The sequence below is a fragment of the Lissotriton vulgaris genome, unplaced genomic scaffold (assembly GCF_964263255.1).
Source record: "Lissotriton vulgaris unplaced genomic scaffold, aLisVul1.2 SCAFFOLD_1014, whole genome shotgun sequence".
Lineage (NCBI taxonomy): Eukaryota > Metazoa > Chordata > Amphibia > Caudata > Salamandridae > Lissotriton > Lissotriton vulgaris.
In genome coordinates, this window is record NW_028253762.1 from 792,321 (window position 1) to 803,567 (window position 11,247).

General features: G+C 45.0%; 1 protein-coding gene across 1 annotated transcript in view; it reads right to left on the minus strand.

Annotated features, from left to right (window-relative positions):
• The window catches only part of LOC147660776 (G patch domain-containing protein 3-like), a 106,043-nt gene extending 96,908 nt beyond the window's left edge, over positions 1-9,135 (minus strand). Inside the window, exon 1 of the mRNA XM_086951474.1 lies at positions 8,821-9,135. Within this exon, the coding sequence (XP_086807600.1) occupies positions 8,821-9,130 (310 nt within the window). The 5' untranslated portion in view covers positions 9,131-9,135. The remainder of the gene's footprint in view (positions 1-8,820) is intronic.
• Positions 9,136-11,247: the final 2,112 nt, after the last annotated feature.

The window sequence follows — 11,247 nt, forward strand, 5'->3', positions numbered from 1 at the left end:
TAGAGTTGGCACGGAAGCGAGAATTATCGAGTCCCTGGACAATTGGGTTCAGGACCCTGCCGCGTTGGGAATCGAACCCTGGTCCCGGGTCTGACCTCAGCTTCAGGGTATGCCTCCTCTAACCAGTAAGCCACACTTCTCCACCGGACCGGGCAGCGCAGCCAGACACTGCCGCCCCTTCCTGTCCGTTTTCCTTTTTTTTTTTAATAGGATGTTTGGATCCAACACTTGAAAGGAAGTGAAAGTCATTTGAAACCTCTTCTACATCATGCACGGAAATGATCACCAGTCAGAGCGCCTACCCTCCAGGATGAGGCAGCAACCGCTGCGCCTGGCATTCCCCGGGGAGCCTGCAGGCACCTATTGCCTCTCCTGAGGCCGAGGGATCACCGGTGCTCCAGGGGTGGGCTCATTCCCCGCCTGTAGAGCCACCGAGGCTGGTCTCTGTATCTCCTGGCAACACCGCCTCTTTCTTACTGCTCATTTATTGGAGACCCAGATTCGCTTCCTCTCAGAGGAATTTGTACCTGCTATAGGTTTGCGCCCCTGGGCTTGCGGATGAGGACATGGCAGACGGAGCTCAGTCCCGTTTTGGCAACCTGGGTCACCGCAGCCCGGCGTCAAGCCCAAAGCTTGGCAGAAGCAAAAAAATCGTACCCAGCAACAGCCACCGGCACCCCCGCCTCACCCTCCACAGACCACCACCTCCTCCTCGCCGGTGGCCAAACACCAGCAACAGGTGCTTATCTGCCCAGGACACAGCTTCAAGAAAGTGACCCTGACCAAGCCGACATTCCAGTGCGAAGGTAAGGCATGCTGCTTCTTTAACAGGTCTCGGCAGGCCTGCCAGTTGCTTATTACAGAAATGACCATGTCAGGGGATGTCTCTCTCATCAGGTGGGCTCTGCAAAAGGTGTAGTGGCCATGTTCGAATTCGGGAACATTCACAATTGGTATTTGAAATGTAAAAGACTCTTTAAGCCTGGCCCCTAGGCACGTCACCAGACCTTTGCACGTCATATATCGGTGGCGTAGGTGAACTTCCCATGAGAGCAGCTGAAAAAGTGCAAATTAATTGCACACTGCTATACAGGGCTCCCAGTTACTCTACAGTTCCCATATATCCAATTCAAAAGCCTGGTATGGTAATTGTAAAAATGTGTGACGTCAGCACGACCGTGAACCCGTTTTCATTACGACGTGGGATCTGATCTAATGCTCGATCAAGTCGCAGGTTCGACGATTATATTGTCCGAACACCGATAAAATTAGTTTAGCCGTCTTTGTCCTCATGCTAATTTGACGATCGTGACAGTCTAAAGAGCTAATCAAATTAGTGGCCTGCTCTGTCTGGTGTTAGGCCTGAACTTGTAAGACAGGTTAGGTCATTTGTGTAAAAAACAAAAAACAAAGTGCCGTAGGACTAGAGTGAGTTTGGGTGAGTGTTGTAATGATGTAAGGACCATCACTGACACTTGTACATAAAATAATAATGGGCTTTTGTCAAATTGAAGCCAAATAGTTTCGTAATGTATGCCTATGATTTTCGTGCACAACTGCTTTCTGTGGTTCACTGATATGTGAGAAATGTTTGTATATACAAGCACTACTTTGCCTGTAAAAAGAGTCCAGACAAAGTGCAGTAGAGGTTGGCAATAGGTCTTGCATTAGGAAAGCTTGAGCTATTGGTATTGTAAATGACACTTTTTTTATTTATGTGTTGGTTTTGAAAATAGCGAAATTAATAGCTTTGTCATTTACAATGCCAATAGTTATAACTTTTGCAAATGTGACGCCTATAGCCTATGTAATGCAATATGTGTTGTATTTACGTGACTTAGATGTATTGATATTACAAATAATTGATTTTGATTTTTTTAATAATTAATACTTAAATAAAAGTTATTGTAATTTATAATGGCAATATCTTAAACTTTTGTAAATAACTATTGTGAAGATTATGTTCAGTGTATTTTATTGTGATGAAAATCCAAGAACAGAAGTGAAATATTAACATTTTTTTGTGACATTTGTAATAAAGCTTGAAACATTGAGAGAACATATTTGAACCAGTTGTTGTTGAATGGTTGCACAGATTGATGCTGTGGTGGTGATGAGTGATGCTGTGGTGGCCACGAGTGATGCTGTGGTGGCCACGAGTGATGCTGTGGTGGCCACCAGTGATGCTGTGGTGGCCACCAGTGATGCTGTGGTGGCCACCAGTGATGCTGTGGTGGCCACCAGTGATGCTGTGGTGGCCACCAGTGATGCTGTGGTGGCCACCAGTGATGCTGTGGTGGCCACCAGTGATGCTGTGGTGGCCACCAGATGATGCTGTGGTGGCCACCAGTGATGCTGTGGTGGCCACCAGTGATGCTGTGGTGGCCACCAGTGATGCTGTGGTGGCCACCGGTGATGCTGTGGTGGCCACCGGTGATGCTGTGGTGGCCACCGGTGATGCTGTGGTGGCCACCGGTGATGCTGTGGTGGCCACCGGTGATGCTGTGGTGGCCACCAGTGATGCTGTGGTGACGAGTGATGCTGTGGTAGCTACGAGTGATGCTGTGGTAGCTACGAGTGATGCTGTGGTAGCTACGAGTGATGCTGTGGTAGCGCATAGTGTTGTTGTGGTACCCTTGAGTGATGCTGTGGTGGTGCCGAGTGATGCTATGGTGATGCGATAGATAAACACATACATAAAGATGTTGTCATTTACAATGCCAATAGCTCTAACTTTGGCAAAGGCGAGACCGTTGCATTGTAAATGCTTGTTATAAAAGTGCAGCGAAATCTGGCAACACTGGGCGGGATGCTGCTCGCATTTCAGCTGGTGCCATTCACAACTTGGCTGTCAAACCCCTAACGGGCCGGGTGCAGGAGACTTTCCAGATTGAGGCGAAGGCAGACAGCCCTGACATCTTGCAGGAGTGTTTTTTACTGGCCGCACACCTCCAGCTTATCAACGAGTTCCTCCAAGATTTGTATGATACATTATTTTTGCTCAATGACAAAAGGGGTGTGGATATTGTGATGCGAGAATATACTAATAGTAACGATATCCGTACAAACGTCTAAAACGTGACCTAATATATTGACTTGCGGAATGCGGTTTATACCTCAGCTCATGCAGCGAATAGTTTGGCAGTTTCCCTGATGTCTACAATAGGTTCCAGCTAACTTCCAACCTCTTATGTCAAACACATTTGAGTGTTTAGAGTTGCAGGTCACCTAACGCTTAATGTTTGCAGGAAATAAGATGCCAAAGAAAATGTGCTGCAACGCCTTATTCTGGTCACTATACAAACACAAAGAAACTGACATATTTCTCAGTAAAATTACTGCAGACCAGCTCAGTGCCGATCAAAGGCAAGGGAGGATGATATATAAAACAAGAAAGGAAGACTGGTTAAATGTGAGCTGCCGCAGCCTTACGTTCACAATCAGTTGAAGTGACCATTTCCTATAACCAGTTTCTGATGTGGTTCTTTTGTAACTATTTCTGTGAATTTCTTGGTCTCTTTTTCCATACTTTTGCTCCTGTTAAGATGGTTTTGTGCTGGTTGACTCCTTACTTCCACTATAACAAGAATGTAGGTGATATGGTGTATCTAGGCCTCCTCAGCGAAGCGTTGAATTCCCCAGAGGTACTGGGAAGCTAAGGTCATGAGTGAATCCAGTGTTGGACCGAGAAGGTAGACAGGGTTATTCTTCAAGGTTGTTCTTCAATAGTTAATTATCTATAGATAACTGATCTTGCTCACCTTTGCTACTAGTTGTCATGCATTAGTCCAAGCTCAGTATTACTCTTTTTTCCTCTCTGGAGTTTGGGCTCTGCCTGTCTTGGAGTCATTATTTTCTTTACATTTGGCCTGCCTTATTTTCAAAATGTATTTTTTTTTTTTTATAAATTTTTTTTTAATGGGCACATTGACTTGGTGACACAGATATGTCCCTGAATATCGAAGTGAGAATACTGAGTTATACAAACATTGAGGGCAAAATATCAATGATGTCATAGAAGATGTCATGAGTGATATATTATGTGGGGTAATAACCAGTGTGTGGTGAGGGCGTGATTTAAAGTTACCTTTGGCAGACCGTCCAGGATTTCGTGAGGGGAGGATTACTTTAGATTTCCGTTTTTTTGTGGGGGGATACAGCTGCCCAGGACTGGCAGTGATTAAATCATTCTGAAAAATGTGTTCCAACCTGCATACCTAATTGTGAAAAGTTTATCACAAAAAGTTTTCCAAATTGACTAAATTATGGTGGTGTGTGCTGCAGTGATTTAAGGGTTCTGCCTGTGACCCTATTGACAAATTCCTGAAAAGTAGGAAACTGAAACCATCCCGTCCAACTCACAGCGCACTGTGCGAAGTCCCTAAGGTTTCTATTAGTGCTGTAGAAATGTCTTATACTTTCAATACAAAAAAATTAAACTTATACAGTTTTTTTTAAAGAAAATCTATTTTAGACGTTTTTTGTAAATTCAATTGATTTTGTTTAAGCAAAATATATGTACACAAGTAAATATAACAAAATTCTTGATTTGTACAGTATCAGTACTTTGTGTGATTACACATCAAAATGAATACATTCAATTTAAAAGGACCGAAATGCAAGAATTTGTTATATTTACTTGTGTAAATATATATTTCGCTTCAACAAAATCAGTTGAAATTACAAAAAACTTTTAAAAAAAGATTTTCTTTAAAAAAATCTGTGTGTGTAAAAGTTACATTTTTTGTATTGAAAGTATAATAAATTTCTACAGCACTAAAAGAAACCTTTGGGACTTCGAACAGTGATTAAATAGGTAATTTTTTCCTGCCAAAATCCACAGAGGCTATAATAATTTGAAGTTTTAATTCATAAATCAGAGGTGGTTTAATAATACATTAAGACTCCTCTCTGTCAGAGTTATGTAGCCCTAAAGCGCTAAGGGCAGAGCAGCATCATGGAGAGACAGACACTCGTTACTGCAATTATTGCCCCTCCCTTCTGTGCACCAGCAGCAACAGCTTTTAACATACAGAACAAGACGTCCAGGGCAGGGGAGGTCAGTGAAGGGATAACAACTCTGCACCCTGGCAAAACAAGCGCCCACCATGCACCTCAGTCTTCCATCTTCACCCCAAGCAAAATGTTCAAATAATCCCATTTGCAGCCTAGTACTTCTATAACCTCGGCACACCTCATACAGCCCAAATATCTGAGACACCCAATATTCTACTAGCCCCTTGCAACTTAATAATCAAATTATGACCGCGAATCCCCAGCGTTGAGAGATGGGTAACCGGTGGCTCAGGCATATTGTTATCTTCACAAAAATCACAACCATTGTTTACATGGCGAACATAAGATTACACTTAGATCTACTAGTTCCCGAGTATGTTGTTTAGCCAACGGGACACATGTGACACTGACCCCTTTTATTACAGTAGAAAACAGCTTCTACAGTCCTCCACTAGGCCAAATCTCCTTCAACAGATCACACTTCGGTAGATCGCATATTATTCTTGATGCCTCATTCCAAAGGGTGACTGTGCACAGCTCCAGATAAAATATTCCAGAGACTTCAATGCCCGGGCCCTCTTTTTCCAGACGTTACTTAAACCTTTGCTTCTCCTGCACGCCGTTGTTTCTACCCAGTGGTAGACAAAGGCCATCAGAATGAAGGTCTGTTAATTACCAAACTGCTGATGAAACTACCCAATCATGTTCAATGGTAACTTTTCAAAAAATCGGGGACTCAAAATTGGGTCCAGTGATAAGTAATACTGTGGCAATACAGATTGCAAACATAAACACTCTCAGACACTTTAAAAACGATTATTTCAAAGTGGAATACTCTGCTAAAACAGTATCCGCTGATTTAAAGCTGAAATGGGATGATTGCGAGTAAAATAAAGTGCTGCAATAATGCCGCAAAATATCAATTTTTGTGCTGCTAAAATTGGAAATCTATGCCGCAATATCATGGGGGAGGGGGGGATCTGCCTAATAAAGGCTTTCAATTAATTAACCACAAATACAAGTTTAAACAGCGTTAACATATGGGCAAAAATAGTATGTTAACTGCAGACCGTGCCCTTCCTTGATCCTTAATGTGGTACTGCAAACTGGCAGCCAAAGGGTTTTGCTGCAGGGGGTTGGGCCTACTTGTCCCAAGGACAAAATACACATGAAAACTTGTTGTCCTTGTCCTGGGCGTCGGGCTATAGGAATTCCACATCCCCGGTAAAAGGTGTATGAAACTGTCTTTTAGACAACAAATGTCTTGGAATGGTTGCAAGAATTCAGTCAGGAGATAATCCACACACACTAGGAATACGCTGAGAGAAATAGATATTAGGTGAAGTCATTCTGACACGCGATGGCTCAGTAACATTTAAAAGCTACTCTTTGTGATGTATACCTTGGCGCATGTAGAATCTGATACATGAGAGATTTCTGTGGTGAACACTACTGCCAGTAGGAATGGTGCTGACGGATCATAGGCTAACACATGGGTAATTGTGGAGAGCAGTACAGGCTACAGCGGGAGAGTTTGCAGTAGAAACTGTGCAAAAATGTTTATCGCATCCCTCGCGTAAATCTGGGCTGGAATTTGATGGCCCGATAGTACAGCGCACTTGGGAATGCACCGTCTAGGGTACTCTCCTAGCTGCCTAGTGTGTATGACACGAACTGCACCCTCCACATCATAATCATCCATTTCTTCTTCATCTGGTTTTCAGATGTCTGTACGAAATGGACTGATTTGGGGTTTAGCACCTTGAGAGAGGTGGAGGAGCAGCATACCTTGGCAAAATGATTTAGTTTATTGCAGACCGCATATCTCTTTCCATTGTGCTGCCTGCATAAATGCGGGGCCTTCTACAATAAGTGGCTCAAGGACGGGTACTGAGGCCATCTCAAGTCAAGCAGGTATTTGATTGCGCAGGAGTTAGAAGGTGTAGTAAAAATATGAGCTAGGCAACTTGTGATTAGAAAGGCACCACCAGGTTAAAGTCATACGTTGGGTATAAGGAGTTGGGCCCGAGACACAGCCACCAGGAGCAACAACCTTTCTTTACCTTTTTTATTTGGATTTTATATTTTTGTATGTAACTGGGGCGGCAACAGCAATAACAGATTGAAAAGGCTATCACCCAATTGCTTTGCAGGCAACAGGGAGTAGGTCACTCAGCATAGAGGCCAAAAGAGACTTGCTTGTGCAGGGCAGTCGGAAGGGCCCGTGTGGCAGATTACTCCAGGCCTTGAGTCCTTTTATTACCTCTCCCCATCACATCCAATACCACTAGGGGCATGCGTGACGGGTTCCTCTGCTTTTCCCCCTCACCTTTTTCATATGATGGGACGTTCATCTCCCAACACAAAAAGGGACAGGGAGGTCTACTATCCTAACAGTCTTGACCAGGGCTTTAAGTGGGATGAAAAAACTGGCGGGTCTCTCAAAGGGGCATGGTCAATGTAATTAAGGGCGTGGCTTAAAAACACTTAAGCTAAAAATCTGTGCTTAGTATAGTGTGCCGCCCGACTTGTATTTTGCTGTTTCTGTCATTGCATCCAGATATATGATACAACAAGTAACATCATACCTACGACAAGCCAGGACTATTGGCTTTGTCAATGGTTGTTAGTTGCATAAGATAAATAAGCAGCAACTATGGCTTGTATGTAAAATTGAAAAAGCTTCCACTCAAAGCCCTGGTAACACCACGACAATGTCACTGCTCATCTGAGTTTCAGAAAGAGAAGGGAAATCCAGAGATAAAATGACTCTTTTAAGGAAGTCCCTTCTCCTACAACGCTCACCTGGCATGGCGTCATGCCGTAACTTCTCCACTAGTGAGAAGTGAGCGGTGTGAAAAAAATGGACCGCCTGTGCCAGGGCACAAAACAGCCCGATAGAGACCCGTTTCGAGGCCGCCTTTAAAAAACTGCCGGAGCTCAGCACCGGTGAGACCCGGCCCACTTAAAGCCCTGGTCTTGACTGAGCATTGGCAATGGCAGATAGGGACAGTCAGGGACAGTCCGGGCTCGAGTCGGGGGTACACGCAGGTACACGGCGTCCCCCATACTTTTCACAGGGTGGACGCGTCCCCCGTGGCAAGAAGTTGGGCCCCACAGAAACATGCAAAACTTGTCCCAGTGTAATTTCTGACACCGGGACACGTTCAGCAGTACCTGCACGTTGCCTGCTTTCCATTCCCAGCCGCAACCTGCAGGTAGGGAGGGAGCCTTTTTGCACCTTCAGCTGGGTCTAAGTTAAGGGACCATCCGGCCTCCTTTTGTTTGTATATGCTGACTGGGGGCCGCCTGGAACCTTACATTTACATGTAACTGCTATAGAGGCAATCAAAGGCTCACTTCTTGCCTTCTCTTTCCAGGTACTTAAGAGAGGCATGCTTTTGCCTTTGTTCCGTTCCTATATATAAATGCAGACACTGTAAGACTGCCAGAGGGCTTAGTCTGTCTCAGTATTTACATAAATAATATAAATAGCACTATTTTATTTACATAGCGCTACCTCGTGACGTCATGAGTTCATTTGCATATTGTCTTACTTGGTCAGTCCCCCCACTTCTTTATATAGGACTTCTGCCCTGGGGACAGTACTACTATATAGCCTCAGTCAGTAGGTCCTAAATGACAATCATCTGCAAGACCCACCTCCAGCCCCACATTTGAAAAGAAAATTCACTTTCCAGATTTATCACGTGGTATATATGTTAACAAATCCCTCGTTGCAGAACCAATATTGTTCCATCAATAAGCTTCGTTTGAGGACTGAATGGGCAGCAAAAAATGTACCTGCACAGGAGGGTGGGGCTTGCACTCGGCGGATCGCACAGCGAGGCCCGGGTATGACACTACCCTCCGGCCCCGTCCAGGGTTTTCCGCTGTACATCCGAAGGAAAGCGGCGGCTTGGCCAGCTCTCACAGACACTAAGCAGCAGCGGCCTCCTCCGGTTCCCCCTTGCGGCCGGTGCCGGTAGTGGAAGCACTGAAACCCTCCAGCCTCCATGAACTGGCTGAAGTGGGAGCGTAGGTGCGCGGCGCGCAGCACCGGGGGAATGCAACAGACAACTAAAAGTTCCCCATCTAAACCGGTCGCTGCCATCTTACTGGTACAAACAGCTGGGGCAGCTATTCTCGCGAGATCAGCACAGCCCTGGTCATTGGTATAGGAATAGAAGACAGACTTCATTATAATAGTAGTTTACCCCAGTGTGCTCGGTTTCGTTTTCCCAGTACGTAATAGAAATTTAAATTAAATCCTATATCTCGGTTAGGGTTGCCACCTGTTCAGTTTTCTTCCGGCAACATCGGAATTTTGATCTACCGGTCGGTAGGAAAAAAAGGCAAAATCATCGTGCCGTATTCTTTAGCCCTATCTGTACGTGCTTCAAATAGCGAATAGAAATAGGAAACAGTTTTAAATGTCTTTTGGAGCTACGTTAACGATCACTGATTTATGATTAAAGTAAACCAAGAAATCAATGAATGCATATGATTTTGTATCAAGTCCTATTTAGAATCACGTACAGACCCTTGCAGACTCCTGAAACAATAAATGGCCAGTATTAGGTCTCGCTATTACATTCCGCAAGGAATGAATAGCGAGAATTATAGGGTTGCATCAGGAAAGCTAAACCAGCCGGCGGATTTCCACAAATGCATGTGGTCTCCTGAACGCGCTCCCATCCGCCTGCTTGTTTAGCTTTTCTGATGCTCTCCACATCAAAGCAATCAGCCTCCCTCCTACAGGCTTCTCCATCGTGCGCAGTGTGCGCTCCGCCTCCCCCCTAATTGCTCTCACTTTCACGGCCGCCAGGCCGTGAGCGACTTCAAAGCGATCCGCTCCGCCCCCTGCTGCACACTCATCTAAATCCTATGTCATCTAACAAACGGCCATATGGAGTGCAAAACAAGCATTTACAATGCAATGGTCTCGGCATCATTAAAGGTAGAGCAATTGGCATTGCTTATGACTTTTTTTTTTTAAATCATCAATAAATGGCATTGTCATTTACATTGCCAATGGCTTCGCCTCGGTTCTGGGATTGGTGGTTGGCTAGTATTTTTGGCATTCTTTAGAGGTCGGTTATCTCGCAGAGTGGCCTGAACGTTTGGAGTAGACCAATGCATTTAGAGATAATTATAACTCCTTGTTTTGCAAAGCACTATATACCACACTTGTGCTGTTTTCTAAGCGCTGTAAATAACAGATGCTACTTTACGGTCTTGGATAGACTATTTGATGCACCTGTGTGCATGTTACGTGCACAGACACACGTGCAGACACACGTGCTGAAGCGTATAGCCATTTGTTTGGTGTACAGTTGCCCACTGCTTGCAAAAGTGATTAAAAATAATTATGCGGAAAATGTGGCAAAACCAAATTCGCAATCAAACATGCGGTTTGGTCATAGGTTGCTAGGACCAGCACTTAGTGCCACCAGTATGGTTTCTAAACACTATAAATAACTGGTGTGCCAGTCTGTGCATGACTCTGCCCCAGCCCTGCCAACCTTCAATTAAACCTTGAGAATCCTCAAATGCCAGCTGCCCTCCGTCTCCGTATTTCTTCAAGGACGGACTGGGGCCATGACCTCGCCACACAAATACCCATCCCAGCGTGACCCTTCCCTGCCCCCGTTTCTTATGCCCAGCCTGGGCGTCTTATGTTCAGGGGGTCTGCTGGTCAGGGGTGTTAGCGGCACTTAATGCTCCCATAAGCCGTTCACCCTGTGAAAGAACGCAAGGCCGCTCGCATGTGACAGTCGCACATGCCAAGACTCGGAGCGTCTGGGGGTTCAGGCGAGGATAGGCCGTGTGTCTGGGTAAACAAGCCTCACGAGAGAAGCAGGGGAAAGATGTGACATTTGGATACATTTGTGGAACCAGGTGATACCTGGTGAAATTTCGAAAGCACCACTTGAACAAACTGTGTGATCTTGGGCAAGCCATTTTCCTGATCTTCCCAAATCTAGAGCCCTTAAAATCTCCACAGTCTCAAATTCCTCTTCAGAAAATGCATATTTATATTTAAAGAGAGCAGTGTCATGCCAGACAGCTTTGTACAGTCGAACATAAACAACTGAAGCGTGGCTGTCAGATTCAAAGTACCAAACACGGCAGCCTGGGGTGGGGTTCAGTGCTTCTGCAGAGATCGCTCTCTCCCCACCCCCCCTTCCCACAGAGAGCCCATTGAAAGCAGATCACAACCTCCAAGAG